The 21,430-nt window shown below is 44.8% G+C and overlaps 4 protein-coding genes across 5 annotated transcripts in view; 2 read left to right on the top strand and 2 right to left on the bottom strand.

Annotated features, from left to right (window-relative positions):
• Positions 1–21,430, top strand: part of LOC126558824 (pyridoxal phosphate homeostasis protein) — a 445,790-nt gene that overhangs the window by 25,479 nt on the left and 398,881 nt on the right. The gene's annotated exons all lie outside the window — the stretch shown is intronic.
• Positions 3,714–4,415, bottom strand: LOC126558954 (putative eggshell protein). Its single transcript, XM_050215046.1, has one exon. It carries the CDS (start codon positions 4,413–4,415, stop codon positions 3,714–3,716), a length of 702 nt encoding a protein of 233 aa, XP_050071003.1.
• LOC126559806 (uncharacterized) lies at positions 12,469–16,577 on the top strand. Its single transcript, XM_050215980.1, has 5 exons — positions 12,469–12,713; positions 14,706–15,446; positions 15,533–15,665; positions 15,734–16,055; positions 16,438–16,577. The coding sequence occupies exons 1-5, from the start codon at positions 12,469–12,471 to the stop codon at positions 16,566–16,568; spliced, it is 1,572 nt and encodes a 523-aa protein (XP_050071937.1). The 3' UTR covers positions 16,569–16,577.
• Positions 16,700–17,430, bottom strand: LOC126559088 (uncharacterized). Its single transcript, XM_050215197.1, has 2 exons — positions 17,044–17,430; positions 16,700–16,975 (listed from the first exon to the last, which is right to left on the bottom strand). Exons 1-2 carry the CDS (start codon positions 17,386–17,388, stop codon positions 16,700–16,702), a joined length of 621 nt encoding a protein of 206 aa, XP_050071154.1. The 5' UTR covers positions 17,389–17,430.

Here is a 21,430-nt window from a genome sequence, read left to right as displayed (position 1 = left end):
ACCACACCAAAGTACAAAAACACATCCAAATTAATCTCCCGCGTGTTTCATCTTCCTACTTCTCTTTGTCTCTTGTTTCGGAACTCTGTCCTCCTCAAAAGAAAAAATCAGCAGAGAGGAAAAATACCGTCCAAAACATGTGTTTTGTCAAAACGGACCACCGTCTCGTGATTGTCGGTACTATCGTTCCGAACTCTTGTGTGCAGTTGGAGTAAGTTTTCGTTTGGCAATTCAAATTTCAAAGGAAGTTGTCGCCGTGGTTGTCGGAGCCGGAATTTCATTAATTCGTTCGCTCGTCGTTTGAGAAAAGCCTCCCCATTTAAATTAAGCCGTTAGCTCTTCCGCAGCTTAAGCTGCCGTAGTTTTCGGGATAGCTACCGTCGTTCCCACCCGGGAGATGGACAATATGGTGCTTCGTTTGCAAATGCAAAGCACTTCAAACGCATAGCAATTATAGTTGCACCCGCTGCGATGTTTATCATTGCTGACGTTACGTTAAACACAGCCAACAATGCCAAAGTGCCCTACCCGATTTGCCCGAGTACCGGGGGAAGTTCCGAGTTCGACAGGTTGCATGTTTGTTTGCGCTTTGTAACATCATCTGGTTCCCAGGAACTTCTTAACGGAGAGAGAGACAGGGCACAACAAAAAATGCCAAAGGTAGCATTTATGCGTTTTTAATCATAGCTTTTAAAGAGCGAATGAAGAAAATGGACCACCAGCGAGGTGGTAGTAGCCAGAAAGTGAAACACAATGAACCGGGCAAGTGTGTCTCTTCCTCGTGTACACACACACACACCAGCTGCGTGATATTGAATTAATCCCGCGGTGATTTCACGGCACGCACAATTTGTGCCACTAACTTTGTATTAATAGGTGTCTTTCCTGCGGTGGCGAGACGTTTCGGTCGGGATGCGGCAATGTGACCCCCGATCTAGCGGGCGAATGAAGATACAGTGCGCAAATGGAAAGAAAGATCGCGTGAAACAAGTTTGTGAGGCGCGGTTTGCCCATTGAATAGCATCATCGATAGGCGAAGCACACCGTTCCAGATAGATTGTCGGTCGGTTGGCTGGAGGTGACCATCAGTACAAAGATGACGCTAATGTGACAACAATTACTTAATGATTAGCGGTTCGGCAATGCCCTCAGCGATCGAATTTGGAGAGGAATTTTTGAACAGCAAAAAAAAAAAAATGGAGCTGGTTTGAAGGGGAAAAAATAAGCGGTTTTCTAACATTTATAGGAGTGTTTTAACATGTTGTTGCTGGTATTAATGTTTTATATAATTATTTCACGAATATTTAACGATTTTTTCCATCTTTACTTTAATGCTTTGACTTTTATTTTTTGTAACTAAAATCATCCAATGCCACCAGTAAGAAAAAGAATCCTTTTTCCCCCATTTTCATTTTAGCTACTACTGCAAGAGATCATGGACTGCCATCTTAAGCTTCTTTTAATTATATAAGCTGGAAAATCAGCGCTGGGGCGTCTCGGTGGTGTAGGCGACAGCGGCTCCGGTCTTCAAACGGCAGGACCGGGGTTCAAATCCTATCCGGACCGTAATGAGGACTGACTAACCAACTCGACAGTCGTAGTATCGACAGTCTAGAAAGCCATTTCGATGGCCGGCGTGACCTTAGAGGTCGTCAAACCGAGAAGAAGAATCAGCGCTGAGACTGCCTGACTTAAGGGTAAAAGAATTAGTATCTTGGAACAGTTATTTCTCTTAGGAACTTAGTAATACTTGTCATGGCCGAAAGGCTTCTTTAGCTAGTTAACAATCATATTACTTAGTTTCAGTTTGGAAGCAGCGAACGATAAAGATTTTAAATCTCTATCAGTGTTGCTTTTACTGATTATTTTTGGTGCTTATTGCCGCAATTTATATACTAATTGAACATTTTGCTCTACAAGAATTTGTTGTATCCTTAATTCAAGGTAGTATGCCCAGATCCCCGAAAAAGACGGACCATTTTTGTCTGTCTCAAGTGAAAAATGAAACAAGTTGTTGCTGGAGCTTCCTACGATTGTGTATAAACGTTCCAAGCATTCTTAGTAAATTCTGCCATAATCTTACCATAATTATATAATTATCAAATACAGAAAACCATTCGTAATCGTAATTCCACCGCATATTACAACTCTTAACTCGTAAACTTCCGATTGAAGACAATCACAAGAGGAACACACCAAATTAAGGCCCACCGACACAAAGTCAAGACGTCACCGAACGCTACACACAGTTCACCTCATCTCACACCAGCTCACCCCCGTTCACAGGGTTGGTGGCCTGGGTGGGGGGGTTGGTTTTCCTTCCAACCCTACGAACCTGTGGCATGCAACCTGTTCTCCTCTCCTTTGACGAGCTCAATTGTGTCCACTGTTGTGTTTTTATGTTTCTTCTCTCATTTTCTTTTTCGCCGCGCACCATCTTAGGAGACTTTCTTTCGTACGCGAACGAACCCCTCGCGAGCACACGCACGTTCATCTTCAATCGGACCTCGGAGCGAACGTACCAACATCGGGTGGATGCTTGTGAGCGCAGTTCGCGATTCGTTGCCGTACCGAGCGGATGTAGCTGAAGTCCGCGATCCATATCAAGCGTCTCCGTTTCGCTTCACTGAACCCGTGAGTGTGTGTGTGTGTTTGGTTTTTGTGCTTTTTGATTGTGTCTGGTGTTCAACTTTACAACAATAACAAAAAAAAGTTTAAAACCCTGAAAGGTGGAGCACGGTGCATAACACTTCGTTTTCTGTGCGGTTGTTGGGAAAATCGTGATGGTGCAATCGTGAGTGACAGCAGCGAAACATGATAAAGTGACAAAACGAATGAACGAGAAAAATTAACGAAACATAACCCGTATTAAACCAAGTGATGCAAACATGATGCAGCAGTGATTATAGCAAAACAATCGTGACTAAAACGAGAAGAATCGGTACAAGAGATGCACAAGTGTTTTACGAAAGTGTTTTCAAAAATAAGCTCAAATAGTGTTTTGTTTGCATGCCCTCTGGAACCTCAAACAGGTGGATGCAGTTTTTAAATATACATAAACAAACGTGCAAACAAACGTGTGTGTGTGTTTTGGTGTTGAAGCAAGCGAGCCGAACATAAACAAACCAATATTTGCCGAAAGCCTCAATTTCAATCGCACTTAAGCATGTGAGTATACACCTTGAGATCGTTCCGGGCTTCAAGTACGTCAAGCATGTTAAGCTTGCTCGTAAAGAACAGCGGTCCATATCGTTACAAAAATCATAATTCGCCAAAACTGAACACCGACCGACTGCTGATCAAGTATTTACCGGTGCGTGAAATAAATATTCTGCGTCTCACACGGTGAAACGGTATCGAGAATCATCCCTTGCATAACGGTGTAGAACCAATTCTTGATCCACCATGGTGGTGTTGTCTGTAGGCGGTCTGTTGAATCATAGCAAACAACCTATTATATGCCTTGTGGTGGAATCGATATTTTCAGATGTTTTCTTCGTATATAAAAAAATCCTATAAATGCTTAACAATACTGTACTGTTTTCGGTTCTATTTGGACCGTATTCTTATGGATGAAATCAGCATAAAGTATAACATAACATTGATCGTTTGCGCCTCCCGAAAGCTCTGCGCAACTAGAAAAGCCTCTTCTTCACAAAACTGGCACAGACACACAAAGCCCAATCAAATATCCTCTCTCTCTCTCTCTCCCTCTAGTGGCCACCCTTCTTGTGTCCCCACTTCTTGTGATGATCCTTGCCACCCTTCTTGCCAAAGTCCTCCTTGTGGCTCCAGTGCTTATCATGTCCTTGCTCCTCCTTGTGTCCCTTATGATCGTGATGGTGCGAGCCCTTCTTCTTGTGGCCCTTCTTCCCATAGTGATCGTGATGATGGCCAGCCTTCTTGTGTCCACCCTTCTCCGAGCCTCCCTTCTTGTAGCCATGCTCCTCGTGGAAATCGCCATGCTTCTCATCGAACGCTTCGTCGTGATCCTCATCGAAGAACTTTTTCTCCTTCTTAAACTCATCCTTCTTGTGTATCTCGTGGTGGCCCTTGGTCGAGTGTCCCTTCTTGAAGTGACCGCTCTCCTCGAACTTGTGGCCCTTCTCACCCTTCTCGCCCTTCTTGCTTTCGTGGTGGTATCCACCCTCGTCGTGATGCTTCTTCTTGTGTCCACCCTCGTCGTGGTACTCCTTCTTGTGGCCCTCCTTATCATGGTGACCCTTCTTGCCCTCGTCATGCTCCTCCTTCTTCTTGTACCCCTTTTCACCCTTTTCACCGTGCGACGAGTGTTCCTCCGAGTGGTGCTCCTTGCCATCGCCGTGCTTCCACTCCTTTCCGGACGGTCGGGCCTGTGCCACAAGCACCACACAGCTTATCACCAGCAGCAGGCATAATGTCGCCTTGTGCACCATTTTGTCTAAAGCACACACTCACACACTTCAATCACAGCTAGAAACACCACCTTACTCGATCGTTCGCTGACACTGAGCTACTGATACATCGACGCCTACAAGTGTCTTTTATACATGCGATTTGAACAAAACGCGACACACCGCTCCAGGAGGGAGAGTTTAGGGCCCTTTTTTCCTTGCTTGCCAATGTTGGGGATTTTCGGGGAAAAGTGCAGAAAGAGAGTGTTTTGGTTTCTTTTCACCCTATTTTGGGGGACTTTTTTTTTGTAAACCAAAACATTTGCGTAATTTTTGCGGCCTGCACGGATGTACTTGCAGCTGAAGCATACGGTCACCTACGCAGGTGACTTCAACGCGCCACAGACGACGACGACGACGACAAAACGCTATCTGGCACAGTGTGTTCAATCAACCGATGCATGGAAATTGCTGCAATAGTAAATTGATTTAGCTGCGCTATTGCAGTCGGTTTCGGGCCGGCCGACCGATTCGCTCTCACATCCTATAAAAGGTGGAAATTAAAGCAAGAGCAAAAATAAGAAGAAGAAAAAACAATCGAACCACTCTGGCAGAAGGGTGATTGTTTTAGCGAGAGCAGAGTTTGAGATTGATTTCTTTAAATCCAAATTACACAATAGCACTCGCGTTGAAGGTGGACCGCACCTTGAAAGTCTGATGAAAAATGCCACAAAACTAAGCAAAAGGTGTGTGTGTGTTCGAATGGTTGATTGAATATGGTGAGAAAATTGCAACCCTAGCGTGCCGACAGAAATTGGGACACTCAAAATCCAAAACATAAGAGAATTATTCTAACGACGAAGAATGATAAACCTGCTTCGTTATTCATGGCGCTAGTTAGTAGCCAACTTTATTAGTTATTTTTGCATCACAAAAACTCTAAAATTCGCAACTCGTGAGTAGCACACTTATCGGACAAAGGCACCATGGATGAACCATCCATCACTGTGTTCGTTCCTGCAGTACCAATTTCATCTGACTTCGTGATGAGCGGAACCATCGTCGTTTCCGCCCGTGGTATCTTCAACCCTTTGGGGCGCGACAACCCTGATAGAACCACTGCATTAGCTGCCACCGTGTGACGTTCCCGTAGGCAATAGGGGGAACAATGACACCGGACGTTAGAACGAAACGGGCTAGGGGTGGACAAGGAACCCGGAAGAGGGTGGCCGGTAAAGGGGAAGATGTTTTTTTTGCCCGCACAACGGACAAAGCGGTGTCGGTGTTTGGGGTGGAAAAGCCATAACCGAAAAAGCATAGAAGATATGCAATAGAACTTCGCTTAGGGAACTTTGCTCCCGAAAATCTACAGAAAGATTTTTTTTCCGAGCTGATAGGTGTGCAAGAATTAGGTGGGAAGGTTTAAAAGAAAAGCTAAGAGATTAGCTTTAGGTGATATCAACCACTGCTCAAAGAAGGGGGTCATTTACCGCACACTAATGAGCTTAAAGATGGATTTAGCTAGTGGTGAAAAAGCGCAAAGTAGGGCTAGAAGTGGAGAGTACAGTTAGTAACGTAAATATAGAACAACTTCATTTTGATAAATTGTAAGGGAAAAATTGAATATCAGTCTGCAAGTAAATATTATTTGTTATATTTACTATGTTGAAGCTACAGAGGTTCGATCCATATAATGGACCTTTTGTATGACTCAATGGAGCTTTATCAAATGGATAATGAAATAAGCTTACTGTAGAACTTTGCAATCATATGGAGGTATCATGCATTCAGTTAGGGGAGAGAACCAGCTCGGCTTTCGATCTTGGCAATCAGCAATGTGGATTTTCTACCCAGGCAGGATGAAAATTCAATAGCTTGTGTTGGAACATTGTTTATGTTTTGTAAATCCTCCGACAGGTGACTTGTTGGAGGAGCGGATCGGCGTACGATAGTGATAGCAAGGGAACCTACCGTTCCTCAAAATCTAATAAATAGGGGACGAAAAGGCGTTATGTGCTCTCTTCATTCCTACAAGTGAACCAACTGGTAAATATTAGCTGCTACACAAGAAAGAACTTATCCGAAATAAAACCCGCGAAAGAACAGCTTGTTTACACCAGCAATCAAATTTGAATAGAGATGTGTGCCTGCCCTAGACGTGCTAGTTACGGGCGCTGAAAGCATCAATCTATTGGGCCTCAGCCATGCAAGAGTTTAGAAAAAGAGCTAATAATTTTCTAACAATAATTTATTCTGCTCATTGGACTCTGATCAACATTAAGAGAATAATTTGAAGATGGAGTAGGACAGAAACCTTTGTAATCCTATCAGTGAGTCTTGAGTAGTTTCAAGAAAATAGTAAAGTTCTACCAGCAAATTGTTGACTGTGTGTATTAATTTTGCATCGAAACTTCTGACATTTGAATGTAAGTTTATTTACGTCCCGAACTGTAAATGGATTTTTAATTTTTCAAGCTTCAAATCGCCTAACCTTTCTGTTTTAATGTAGAACATTTTTAATCTGAGGTTCCCTACAACTCCTCTGAAAATCTATTTCCAAAAAAAAACACAAGAAGATGATACAAAGCATGAAAAGATGGTTCCGCTTTGTGTAATGCATGGAACTAAAGCGAACAACCTGTTCTGTATCGGATGAGTTTCAAGCTTGTTTTCCGCTTTTTTTTTTGGGGGGAGAAAAAGCTTTACTCTCCTTACTCTCACCGGAACTAAATCAGCAAAAATTCACCTTCCCAAGACCATGGACTGTCAATCAAAGATGTGTGTGAAAATGAGTATGGGGAGCACACAAAAAAAAAATCTAATTACATTCAATTTCCCCCAAATCAACGAACCGATAACGGAGCAAGAATGTTTTGGCTAGCTTTTTTTCTTACATCCAACCAGTACTGAGCCCACTTTGTAGCTAGAAGTTACGCTTGGTCAGCAGGCAAGACAGATGGAAAATCAATCGAATTTTTCTTCTTCCCCATGCAACAAAAATCCGTTTTACTTCTTCCGGCAATTTAACTCCTTTCGCTGCTCCACATCGTCTAGCTCCGTCATCGTCATCGGCGCAAATGTTTAGTTTTAATCTGTTCTTTCGTAATTTCTTTCCTGGGCACACTTTCCTTCCCCCGAGATACACATTAGTGCATAAATCTTCGCCGTCATCTCCACACAAAATGAGGTGGTAATTATCCTCTCCAGCTGTCGATCTAGCTCTTACCGAGCCTACCCGTAGTATGGGGCACCGACGGCAGTTCAGTGATCTTGGTCACGCACAATAAACCCCTATCTAGTTTCGGCGGCTCGTGGCCCCTAGCATGCCGAATGCAAAATGTTGTCCGTACTTCACATATATTACACGGACGGTCATCTCACGGCTTGCTACCAGCCGTCACGCCAATGCGCAAGGGCTTGTACGGCTGGACACACCGGAGGTCGCACCGAGGTCCGATTAATGTTGCACAATTTGCACTCGCTCGCCGGTGGGCTGAGTGTGTGAATAGGTTAGCAAACCGATGTATCGTTTAGTAGCTTTTGTGTGGATTTGCCTCCATTTTTTTGGGAAGAAATTTTCCAACCTATCTACCCTTTGAGCGGTTGCGTCATAAACGATGCTTCGAAAAAGCATAAAGTTCCAAAAAGCGTAACACTTAACTAATTACTCACCCTCCACAAGGTATGGCACCGGGCCAGTTCAATTTGCACGCCCCCTCTTCTTCAGGCGCGCTCTAGAGAGACGATGGTTTGTATCGAAATTTAAATGCAAAGCAGCATCCACTTTTCGCGCACCTCATTCACACGGGCATCGCTTTCGTGCCGCGGCATTGATTGCACACGGAAATTAAACTGCGAATCGATCATCACCATTACCACCGCCATAAACGGTGAGTCAAACACGGTCCGGCTTCCGAAGGCTAACGATACCTCAACGGTGGCAAGTGTAGGGTGAGGAACAATTTTTTGGGCGAGTAAAATATGCAAAACGATTCCCGCCACCAGTGCAAGGCTTAAACATTTCTGTGCTGCTGTGTGATGGGTTTATTGCATTCGTAAATCAATAACCGTGGGTTCCTATTTTACAACCCTCTGAGCTCCCATTCCCATCGGACGTATTGTGGCGATGTTGGCGAGAACCTAATCGGGTGTCTCGGCTGCACTGAAGATGCTAATGAAGCCTATCAATTTCTGAACGAGGTGAGACGCTCATCTGGCACTTTCCACGCAGTGTGAACGCCGGGCGCTTTCTTCGCAACTGCTCTGTAACGATTTGTGATAGGCGTCGGGAAATTCCAGCATCATATCAAAAGCAAGGGGGCGCAGAATGTTTGTGGGTCAGTGGGCCGGGTTTGTGCATCGCTCGATAATCTAATTAAGGTGATTTCAGCAACAATATGCGTGCGTGTAACTTGTTGCTTAACCCTATTCTCTCTTCACTGGGAGATGATGACATTTGAGGTTAATTTCTTGAGAGGTATAGCACAAGTGTTGTGTGGTGGAATATTTCCTGGTTAAAGCACATCAAACATTAGTACTGAACTCCTTGGTGCGTTGCGAAGGTCTTCACATGGCAAGGAACGAGGGTCAAATCTTATCGAGACCGACCTAGAACTCACTCTTACTCCTTTCCTATTGGGAAATGATTCATTTAACAACTCTTTTGAGATTCGTTACAATGAGGCAGTTAGCGGCCTTTAACTTAGAAATCCGTGAAATATAATAATTCTCTGCGGTTCAAATCACAAAAGAGTCGTTAAGCATCTGTGCGATTTGAATCACGAAAAAAATATTAAAACTCTCTGCGATTCGGATCTCAAATAAGTCGTAAAAATACTTGGTGAGGAGTTTATTCAAATCATTCATAAGAATGAATTTAAATAACTCGCTCTCACTCAGTACGGACAACACTAATGAGGACAGGCTATCCAAACAACTTGATATCAATAAGTCCTAGTTAATGACCTAGTTAATCATTAAGCCAAGAGAAAAGTACTAAACTTATTCTTTTAATTGTACAATTTGCTACTTGAAACCGCTTCTCGTCTTCGTTTGTCATTCTCCGGCACGTCTCATAAAGTTCTCGCCTCTACTCCCAAACCGGACGACGAGATACGAGATTCCGTTAGCACGATATGATCTGCAGCCATTTTGTCCTCGTTCCCATCTTGTCCGGCTGGAGACTACTTGCTTTTTTTTTGTCTAGCGTAATTGTAATTGATGTAACGAGCGTCAGTACGAGTACAGGAAGAGGCATCATTCGGCAAAGGGAGAACACCATCAGCAAACATGACGACGCGGCGATGACTGAAGAACAGCATTACATAATCCGGTCTCATGTTTTACTTGTAGCTCGTTTGATGTGATGCCCTTCCGAAGTACTCCCAGATACCCATTTCCCAAGCTTTTCTTTGTTTTGTATTCATTCACTCGTGTGTTTGTTTGGAAAATAAGAGAAGCCCCTCTGTCAGACGACTGTAAACATCAAGCAGCTTCTTATCACCACGATCACCACCATCACCACATCATGGGTGGTGTAGGCGTGAGAATACTATGAGGAAACGGGATGGAATTCTACGTCGGAACCTTACATCTCCCATGCCGCACACTTTACTGTGTGAGCACATTCTTGAACGCTAAAGATGCATGTTTACATTCCTGTTCCGACCTACGGTTTAACAACGTCACATGAGCTGAGAGTTCCAGCTAACGGATTAACACACTGTAATAATGTCGAAGCAAATCTTACACATTCCTGAAGTTCCATTTTCCCAAGTGTTACTAAACCAACCGGCAACCATCATCCAATGGTAACCGTTACCAGGTCGTCATTTGATGCGATCGATTTCTTCCGCTACGTTATACCCCGCACAAGAGCGCTGCTTCCGAGTTATGATTGTTTCATTTATTGTCTTGACACCTTGCCGCAACTTGTTCTGGTACTAGGGCGAACAAACGAGCTTTCCCATGCAATTTTCTCCAGCCGTGTTCTGTGTGCAACTACAAAATTGGGACAAACACCACAGTAGCGTCCTGGGGATGCTTTTGTCAGCCAGAGTCTGTGAAATGTGTTCTATCTCTAATACCCCCAATCACTGCCCCCCAGTAGGCTATTTAATTAAAGCATTACCAGGTGCCCGGTACGATGTAATACTGTAAGTGCGCGTGCTTAAACGATCCCTCGATCAGTCGTCGCTTGGGAACTAGTTCAAGATCGTCTGGAAATAGCTCGAACGCTGATCGCCCATCATTGCCCTCCCCCGTGGCCAAACATTCCGGGCTACGAACGCAATCGAAAAGATCATTCAACTTGAGCTCTCCAGATCAACGGCTTCTCGGCGCGACTCGGCATATCGGCACGAAATTGGAGTCACTTAACTCTTCGGTCACGACCACTTGGGTGCTGCGGCGTGAATAATGGATATGTTTAGTGGCATAAAGAGAGCAGGAGACAAATCGATCGGTCGTTTGGCGCGTGGTGCGACAGTTCGTGTCCCACGGCACAGTCGCGATCGCGTTGCGTTTCGGTTGATGGAGGGTAGCGAGAATTTGTAATTGAATTTAGACATCATTTGGCAGTTAGAGAAACGGGACCTGCGGTTTTAGGTGCTGAAGACTCTATTGGACATCAATGTCTTACTTGGAGTTCAAATCCTATCCGGATCCGTTCCCCTGTTTTGAGCGATTATCCAACTATGTGGTATTAACAAGTCTAATAAACTATTCCAGTGGCCTAGCATGTCATTAAGCCAAGAAGAAGAAATCTCATTTATACGAATTCTTTTTCTATTCTAATGTAGGCCAGTCTACAGACGTCTACAGAACAGATCTCCACCAGTTATGTGACCAAACGCTGTTCAATGTTGCAGGATATTAAAAAACACTGTTCTCATCTATTAACTTAATTCCAGTTGACTCTTTCGTAAGCAAATAACTTAAGATATTTTTGTGCACACTATTCTCAATATCTTCAAGAAAGAAAAAACGGCCAAAATGTTTGTCCACATCCGAGTTCACAAATATCTTATTTCATCCGTCCAGTGACGATCACACTAATCCAACGTAACATCCTCCTCGTGACCCAATTTTCCATACCTTAGTCTATTATTAACAATTGAACTGCTCTGCATTTTCTGGCCCTGTCTGTTAGCGAACAATTTTCCAACCACGCCCATCCACCATGCCTTTCCGGCCCATTTGAGAGCTAAACCTAACTAAAGATTTTCCTTCCATTTCTTCTACGCTTCCCACTGTGTCTTTGCAGCGAATTGTTTTAGCGACTTTTGGACCACCCGAACCTCACGGAGACAAAACGGCAACATTATCCACAACGCGAAGCGTCCGAACCAAAATCGATTTTCCGACCATTGTCGGTGTGCCGGGGACGTAAAGGCGAAGTGATCCACTTGATGACATGTTCGCGTACCAGCGTCAACGCCGGGCAGGTGCCGTTACCGTAACTTGGTGCCGTGTTTATCCGTAGTGTGGCTTTGTTTGTCCAGCGCAATTTGGGGTGGAGCTGTGAAAATTTCCCTCACCCCGCTCGGGCAAGGCCTTCCGCCCATCGAAGTTGCAGATGCACCGGAGGACGGCGAACCGAGTGATGTAATATTGTCGGTGAATTGTGTTAGCATAACGCTCGGGTCCGGACCGGGCGGACCTCCTTTCGATTCTGCGAACCGTGAATTTTTGTGTGCACGCGTGAGAACCTTGCAAAGGGTGGCACTTGGTGTGTGTGTGTGGTAAAGTTTGACAGGAAGGTAGAGATTTTTCGGTGATTTATAGTGATAGTGCAGAGGGTACCGGTAAAATACTGTAGATCGCCGTTTCTTATCAACAATCGTGAGTGAGTGGTAAAGTGTGGAGGAGTCGTACAACTCTACGCAAGACAATACAGGTTGTGTTCGGTGTAACCTTCACCTCGATGCAAGTGTAATACAACGTATCGCTCTCGACGGACTTTCGGATGTAACGTATCCATCCGTTCCAGCTGAAGAAACATAACGTCAAATCCGAAGCAGAAGACTCGCGAAAGACAGCCAGAAAGCAGAAAAAGAAACAGGTGACAAATCTGTCGCAAAACTTCGGTCCCCTGATGGCGGACAGTCGTGAAAGAATTCGTGCCCCACCACGGGACGGGCGCGAAGGGTTCACCAGTCCACGGCAGGTACTTCGCCGGCTGATGCTGTTATCCGAAGGCAGACAGTATCGTGAGGCCGCCACCGTCGTGGGTCGTCTAGGACCATCCGTACTTCGGTCGGTCGTCGCCGAGCTTCCCATGGACATCCTGATCGAGGCACTACCCCACAGCACCTATCTGCTCGAATCCTTCTTCAATCGGTAAGTGACAGTCCTTTCGAATATCTGCATTCGTTAACCTGTTTTCTGATGGTACTACTTTCACCATTCTGGAAACCAAACATTCCTGATTTGGAGTCTCACTTTTACGAGGCTCGCTGGTCGATACGATATGTTTGCACTCCCTTCGCACACAAACCCCAATGTCCAGCATAGCAAACAGACAATAGGCAAACGATCTACTGATCTTTAGCCCGGGTCACACAGGTTCTTCCATTCCCTCCGGCTGCGCATCACCGCCGAATGGCAATTTCGCCAATTTATTATCGATCGGACATTTGATTAATGGAGGTGAAATGAAAAGTTGTATCTCCGCCAGGCACGTACCCCGTACGGAGACATGCGCGGCGATGAGTGTTTGTGTGCGCTCTGTAAGGTCAAACCAGTTCTGATGCAGGGTTCGAAAGATGGCAAACTCGACCGTACCGCCGCGATGGATGGAAATAAATTAAGCAGAAAGAAAGTGTCCATTCGCAACCAGCGGTGGTTTCGCATTCCGTGAAGATTTTATGATTTTTGTCAGTCGAAAGGACTTTGCCAAATGACAGCATACGAGCGGTTTTTTTTTTTTTGTCTCTTCTCTCCTGTTTCTGCCATCCATTCCACGCCGTTGTTTTGCCCGGTTGTGATGAGATGGATATGCTTAGTGGTGCGTACGTACGCTTGCCATCTACGTATTGGAATCTGACAAATTTCTCCTCCGGCACAAGCCACTTGTATCTCAAAATAACTTTAAAAAAACACAACACATAGTTAATGTTCAAAAATGCTTTACATGTTGACCGACTGCTTTCACTTGTCACGATCGCGGCAGCACTCATTTAAATGATCCGCTCCTATCGGGGAACAGAGCGGTACAGAAAAAAAGAGCTGCGAGATGATTGTTTAGTAAATTTTGGCACCTGCCATTTTATAGAACCGGTGAGGCCCGATTTGAACAGGCTTACCGGTGACCAACAACAATTCAAATGAGTAGCAAATCATTAAATCCTCCACCAAAAAGTGACGCTCCGGGAAAGTGGTGACATAGAAAAAAAAAATACATCAAATAACATAAACATAAAGCGAAATGCTAACGGTACGGGCTTGAATGGTTTTGGTCGGCTCTGAAATCGGCTAAACACAATCGATCGATCGTTAAGCAAGCATCAGCATATTGAAATGATCATCGCCTAGTCCGCCAGTCGTAGTCAATTGGTTTTTTTCGGTTTGGGGAAAATTGTATCTAGACCATCGAATGCGTTAAGTAGACACGCTTCCCAATGGCCTGTATTCGTTTGCAAGCGTCTCGTTGGCCCCTACTGATACTGGGGACGATCTACTGGATGCACTTGTCTGGGGGAAAACGAGAAACGAACAAGAAAGACTGCAAAGGAAAAAAACTAGGCTACAAACAAAATAAATGCACAATATGCTGGAGGTTGCTCGGGCCACGGGTACGCGTAATTTGAATTACATTGGCTTATTGCTAGTTAAGTAAAATCAGATCAGAGCATGTGTGCTGGCCTTAATTACTGATCGAATTAATGCGGTTTTTTGTTGAAAAAGACTCTTTTTACTCGGTGATTACATATATGGAACATTTGTTAACGAAAAAAAAAGAAAGAGGGTAAAGTTTAATACTGGAATCGAGTTACAGGAATCTCGTTACACCCGTGACTAAATTCCAACGGGATGTGTTATCAAACGGAGAACATTGGGAATACCTCCTCTACTCACAACGCTTCACTAGCAACGCAAAAACAATGCGCACACGCACTCGATAATTGACCGGCGAAGCAAACCCTTTTTCGGTCGAGCGAAACCATTAATCATTTCTTGCGTTCAATAATAGGCCGTATCGTAGAAGATAGCAGCTTCCAATCATATGTAGATCATCACCTTTGAATGCTCGGTCCTAATAAACTCTAAATCGCATACCAAACTAACAGCTGAAACTAATATTGCACGCATGTTTTCTTTCCCCCCGTACAGGCTAAATGCGGTCGTTGCCACTCAACGTCCGGACGTTCCTTGCGAAGCAATCATGTGGCATCTGGTGAAGCTGTTCAGCAATCCACACGAGACGGGACTACGGCAGCGATGCATGAAACTCGCGCAAGCGATCGGTGTGTGGCAACCGTCGTTACGGGATTCACTTCTCGCCCGCCGCAAACAGCTCGATCAAGCAATTCAAGGGCTCGGCGTGCATGGGCTGACGGCCGACCAGACTGGCAGTCTCATATCGCTGCACGTTGCGCTGAAAAATGAACTGCAGCGACACATCGACACGTACAAGACTGCCATTCACAAGCTGGAAGAGCTGAGCCCGGTTACCGCACACCAGGATCCGGCCCAATCTTCCCACCAGCGGCTGCTAGCGATCGGGTACGGTGACATCCAGCAGCGGTTGATCGACAACAAAACGCTGCTCACCATGCTAGACAAACCGGCGCTCAAACAGTTAGCCCAGCTGGTGGAAAACCTTTCCCAGCGGGTACAGAACGACAAGGAGGTGCTGTTCTGTGTTGGCCAGATTCGGCGTACCGATGCGACGGCAAACACCGAGGAACGACCGGCGGCCGGTTTGCTGATGAACTACTCGCGCGGGTGCGACACGGTGCTAGGACTGATGGGACCGATCACCACACTCCCACCGAGCAGTCCCACCAGCAATGGATGCAGCAGTGGTGGTAGTGATGGTTACCATTCCGATTCGGACATTGATGAGACTAAGTATGAGCTGTGTAACTGGATACAAATTACGCCGCGAATGGTGTTAATGATACATTTGTCTTCTATTGTTTTATCGGTGTAAGCAGCTCGGAACTGGTACGGCAGTACAGTGTGACGTACAGTAAAAATCGCATTGACACACTGGACTCACTCAACTCGTTGCCCCAGCTCAAACACGCCCATCAGCTCAAAGCGAAGATACTGTTCTCAATCATCGTGGTAAGTAGGGGCGGAAAACATTTTATCCCCTAGTGGACATTTCTACTACCAATTCCCCGTCTTTGCAGCTTGCCTTCCGTGCCTGCCATGGTCTTAAAGAGCGCAAGGTACTGGAGGTGCGTCGAACACTGTACGTGCTGGATGCAAACGATGAAGCTACGGCCGCTCTGGATCGGGCAGTGAGGCAGCAGCTAAAGGAGACGGCCGAACGCTTCCCGATGGGTGACGTCGAACGGCAGGTTGCCAATCAGGTGCTGTCAACGCTGCACGAGTACCCTTGCCTAGAGGCTTGCATACCACTTATCCACTACATCAGCGACTGTGTACGATTAGCGTGGCGCATGGTGAATCAAACCAACCCATACTACCTCGATACGGATTTTACTCTCGGTAAGTGCACCACAATGTAGAGGTGAGAAAACTCACTCTTTAGTATGATTTGAATCAGAAAATGAAGAGTCGGTAAATAGATTCAAATCATTTACGCACTCTTGAAAGATTCATAAAAAAGAAATGCACCAAAAACCTTTTTTTTGTTGGAGTACACTTACTCACTCTCTGTGCCGACTCATGACTCACTCTTTTCGGTTTTTATTCCGAATTAATCCGGTGTTATTGCTCCTGAGTAATGCTGATTTAAATCCATAGTTTCACGTACAGGATTATCCTAATTTACTCACTCTTACTCAATGCGTACATCTCTACTACAAAGTAGTGAACAAAGTATCTCTTTCTCTCTCTCACACACACACAAATGCTCTTTCACCCACAGGTCTTCTGCAGCCGGAGAAGCACGAAAGATACCCGATATCCGAGAAGCGTTCCGACATTATCCGTGCGTTCTTGTGGCCAGCACTGATGCAGAATGGACACTGTGTTTACAAAGCGGTCGTGGCCACTTAGCACACTTACCAGCACGGGCTGAACACGCCGCTGCACCAACATCAACAACGACGCACTGTACATAGGCAAAGAGAGATATCCTTTTCTGGGTGTATTTTTACTGTGGAAATAAAATTTTATTTGTATACTTTTTACATCGCCCATGCTGTTGTGTTGGTCTGAGCCAAGACCACCAAATCCGAAATTGGTAGCGGTTGTAGCTGCAGCTTCGTGACCAGTTGTGCACGTGTACACTCGAGCAGATGTATCTGGTAGTAGCGGACGATGTCGGTGGGAAATTTGAACCGTTTTTCCTGATCCTTTTCCAACCCGAGTGCATACATGCCATTCTGGCCGGCGTGTCGGATGAAGAGATGGAAGTAGGTGTCGGGTGCACGGATCGACAGGATGTAACGTATCGTGGCGTGCTGTTTGTGATAAATTAAAATCAACCTTTATAAATCGCTCGGCCTGACACCCCCCCCACTTAACTCACTTTTAGCTTAAACGGTCGCACTATGCACGTTCCTACGGGACGATCTTTAAGCAGCAGCTCACTGTACCGTCGGTCGACGTCGTAATAGAATGGTTCCAGCTCAACCGTATCATTGATCACAACGTACCGTGGCTTGTTTGTCAACACTCGCTCGGACGATGACGACGACACTGGGTCTGTCGGTGCACCGGCCTCCACCGTAACCACCTGTTGATCACAATTGTCCGACAAATCGTCACCCTTGCTCTTACACCGACAGTACAGCAGATCGCGCAGCACGTCCGAAAAACGATCGACTAAATTAACGATCAAGTGGTACGATACGACCAAACAGCAGCAACTCATCGCAACCGGCCAGCATCCAGCGTGCACCAACAACCGAAAGGAACTGGCAGCCAGGACCCACAATCCGCATACACCGGTCGTACCCGGAATCACAACTACTTTGGTTGGCAATTGTTAGGCGTGATCAGTTACAAGGCAAGGGCAAATGGTGCGGCGTTGTTGCTCATCTGCTGGTTTAAGCCAGGCAAGCGTAAAAAAAGCGTCGTCGGGTGTGCACATGTGCGTTCGGTAGTTTTTATGAAGATGATTGTCATTTGTTACCGATTCTCTAGATGCGTGAAGAAAGGGAGCGTGTGTGTGTGCGGGCAAATGAGAGAAAGAATGGTGCGCCAAATCATGTAGAAAGGTCGGTTCTGTGTAGAACGGCGTATCAGTATATAAGGGTCGATCGTTAAATAGTATCGAAATGCGCTTCGCGTAAGGGAATGATCAGGGGAGACGTGGTTGACAGAAGGAACCGGTTATGGATTTACATATTTTACAAATTTATGAAAAAATAGTACTCATCTTTCTTAGTGGCTTGACTGTAAAGCTTACACTAAAGTGATTATTCTTTAGTGTGTGATTGTGTGAAATGTTACAGTGATGGACAATAATTTAAGATCACTTTTACAACCTATTTTTTAACTGTTGCTTTCGAAACTTCTACCATGTATAAATACCAAAATTTAGAATATTGTTCAACAGTATCTGAACTAATTATTGCATTTTTGTTTTCATCCTTAAGTTCATAAATAATTGCGCAAAAAATAAACTGGAAAAGATTTTAACAAAGAATAATTCAACTTTTTTACTATCCAAGCTATTAGACAATGATGGGAACATTTTCGCAAATTGTTGAACTTAATTAAGTATATACGGACCGCGGAAGAAGTCTTTTAGTCAAAAATAAGATGACAATGCAAAAGTATTTATATCATGATCTAATCATCGATAATTTGGTGTACCTGGGATTGAGGATTTAATTAAATAATAAAAAATTAACGAAAAAATAATCTCACCAAAAAAAAAATGTTGTGAAGTATTTAAGCATAAAGAATTGCATGCAGTTTTTCATGCGCCCTGGGAACGGCCAAAGAAAACTTTGAAATATTTCGTCGACGAAACTACACGTTCAAGCTAGTGAAACTTTTCATTCTCGTTGATTTTGAATTTTTCGATAATTTTTTTGGATTGCGCTAAGTGAAGTTGTTTATAGGTTTTAATCCGCTTAAATAAAAAAGACAATTTAAAATGAATAGAGAATTATGTTAACCTTAACGATTCCACAAAAATACACGTTCCATTCAGCTGCAATCCGATGTATTGAGCTTTTCATATAAACACGTTTTAATACTCATACAGCATTCCCTTTCGATCGCACATGGCTACCACAAGTGCGCGCCAAATGTTGTTGTCTACACATCGTCGTAAGCTAGTTTATCAACGGTTCACATATTTAACACAACACTACTGGTTTTTGCTTTCAAAGTAGCAGCTCTTTAATTGGAAGCGTAATTTGCACCACAATTACAGCTGATAATTATGTTCTGGTCACTGCTGCTGTCGCTGCGCTCTTCTCTATTGACATAGAAGACCACCCGACATCACGACATCAACCCCCAGCAGAACCCGCAGCGATACGGTAAGCTGATAAGCACACGGACCGGCCGGCCGACTCCAACCGTAGCCAAGGTGGACGCGGATTTAATGGCCCCCAAGTCGGTGCCACCTTACGCGCTGTTGTTGGTCAAAGAAGGATGAAAGTGAAAAAGCTTAGCGCCCATGGCAACCGTCACCACGATGATCTTGAGCATTCGATCAAGCAACGGTCAATGTCGGGATAATAACCGCTAATAAGCAACACCACCGCAGACTTTGCGCAATCGGGCAACCACACCTGAGGTAAGAAGTGTTCTCGTGTATGAAGACTACGAGTGCAGAGAGCGTAAACCATGACATCGCTTTTTCGCAGCTATTAGAGATCGATTTCGTCTCAAAAAAAGAGAGTGTGGACAAGAGATGCTAAGAGACGCCTTAATAACTCTATCATAACTGACAAATTAGTCCTCAAACAACTCAAGTAACTATCTCGGGTTATTCAAGTATATGCACCAAACAATGTAAGTACCGTTATAACATATAGTCGTGCACATTCATATGCACTGACTGCAGTTTCTGATTCGAGCAGCTGGCGGTGATGCAATAAAACTTAGTTCCGTGACCGTTAATCGTGTCATAGCTACACGTGGATGTCAATCAATCGACTCGTACCGGCTTGATAATGAATCAATTCTTATAATCGTAGCGTATCCAATTGCGGTATTTGACGAACGGGATGACGTACGTTACCGTCGAACCATTTACCAGTGGAGACATGAGCATATTAGCTGAAATAAGTCAAATAACTCCAGACATCATTACAAGCTAATTCGTAGTTGTCAATTTTTAGCAATCACTTCCAATTATTTCGCTTTTTCGAAAGACTCGCTGTGTATGTTATGGTACTCGTGTTGGAAAATACGCTCAATAAATAAACACAAAATGCTGGAAAAACATTGCAAAACCACAACGAAATCCCATTCCTCTACAGTTGATGACCGCAGGCGACATTGACAATCGCTCTGGCTCGTTCTTCGCCCTTTGGCGCGGCGCGGCCCCTGCTGCGATAGTTGCGGCTGCAGTCGGCACTGATGCAAGCCACGGGATGAGTTTCATCAGCCATTTAAACGTCTGCCGCAAGTGAATCGGTGCATCGATCGATCGATGTGACTAGCATAATCCCACACAAAACGGGACGCATCTCGCCCGTGCGTTGCAGTCAATTTTGCGCCATCAGCGATGGTTAGATCAAACCAAATGCACTCCCATCAGTAACAGTGGATAAAGTGGAGCACACTAAAAGCACACTGGAAGACACCGTGGCGCCAGACCGATATTGGGATGACGCACACGAGCCAAAGTTCACGGAGAAGTTCTTTTAACCCGTGCTGACCGGATTATGGCAGTTCCCTAGACAATCTTCAACAATTACGTCGCTGTAAATGCTGATAATTGGTGTTGGACGTTTTAATAACAAATGAAAAAATTAGCTTGATAATGAAGAACGAGAATAGCCGATCGCAGATGTGAATAAACTAATCCAGGGTTTGGTTGGAGCCATTACTTCGTCACAAGGTCACCACCGGAGTTGCGATTAACTCAAAGCAGACGAATGAGTTACCGGTACTGTGACTGGTCAGGCCAAGCTGGCGTTATCAATCAAACATTCCGTTCGATAGTTGGAGCATTCCCGGCTTGTTTGGCAATACCGTAACGCGTTCCTGTTTTGTTGAAGATTGCATCCCCCTGTTATGCTATGCCGGTTTTTCGCCCTACAAAACACGAGCATGTGACGCTGGGTATTACTTTCCCACGAGGAACGCTTCGCAGCTTCCATGGAGCATGCGCTCTTCTATGTGCCAGTGTGTGTGTATGGTTGGGTGTGCGATTTCCTTCTTTAGACGTCACGCTGTTCGTTGGGAAAGGTATTGGCAATCCTACACCCGGTCTCCGGTCGGTCACGTTACAGTAAGGATAACGCCCCTCAATTACCGCGCATCTTATACCAAGGACACTTCCAACCGCACGGATCGTCATCGTTGTACGTCAGAATCGCCATCATTCGCTCGGAAAATCGCAAACGGTAAGCATCTTTTGTGCGTTGATTTAATTGCAAGGTGATAGTTTGCATAAATGTAGAAATTGTGCCACAAATAGTAAGCGTGTGTAGTGAAATGTCCTGTAAAGGAAAACAGTTTGCAAAGACTCTCTGCAGAAGCAGGAACTCAGTTTATAGTTCCGTAGGAAACATTTTGTACGCTTCATTGTGCGTGCACGGGAAGCAAAGGAAAAGAGATCAATTATTGTACCATCATCTGAAGTGTGTGCTCGAGATTCATCAATTATGGACGATGTTTGAATGTGACGTGATATGAAAAATTGGAACGAGGACACTCGGTGCTCTCCGCAGGCGAAGGAACCGCATCGGATCGGGGAAATATATATTAGCAAACTTCATTGC

The sequence above is a fragment of the Anopheles maculipalpis genome, chromosome 2RL (assembly GCF_943734695.1).
Source record: "Anopheles maculipalpis chromosome 2RL, idAnoMacuDA_375_x, whole genome shotgun sequence".
Taxonomy (NCBI): Eukaryota; Metazoa; Arthropoda; class Insecta; order Diptera; family Culicidae; genus Anopheles; species Anopheles maculipalpis.
Note: the sequence above shows the minus strand (reverse complement) of the source record. Positions and strands in the feature narration are given on the sequence as shown.

What these genes read in the sequence shown, in the direction of transcription:
- LOC126558954 (XM_050215046.1), bottom strand. Translation starts at nt 4,415, where the DNA reads ATGGTGCACAAGGCGACATTATGCCTGCTGCTGGTGATAAGCTGTGTG.
- LOC126559806 (XM_050215980.1), top strand. Translation starts at nt 12,469, where the DNA reads ATGGCGGACAGTCGTGAAAGAATTCGTGCCCCACCACGGGACGGGCGC. An exon ending in TCGGACATTGATGAGACTAA is followed by an intron (nt 15,447 to 15,532) that starts GTATGAGCTGTG and finishes CGGTGTAAGCAG; the next exon opens with CTCGGAACTGGTACGGCAGT. An exon ending in TACTGTTCTCAATCATCGTG is followed by an intron (nt 15,666 to 15,733) that starts GTAAGTAGGGGC and finishes CCGTCTTTGCAG; the next exon opens with CTTGCCTTCCGTGCCTGCCA.
- LOC126559088 (XM_050215197.1), bottom strand. Translation starts at nt 17,388, where the DNA reads ATGAGTTGCTGCTGTTTGGTCGTATCGTACCACTTGATCGTTAATTTA. An exon ending in TGCGACCGTTTAAGCTAAAA is followed by an intron (nt 16,976 to 17,043) that starts GTGAGTTAAGTG and finishes TATCACAAACAG; the next exon opens with CACGCCACGATACGTTACAT.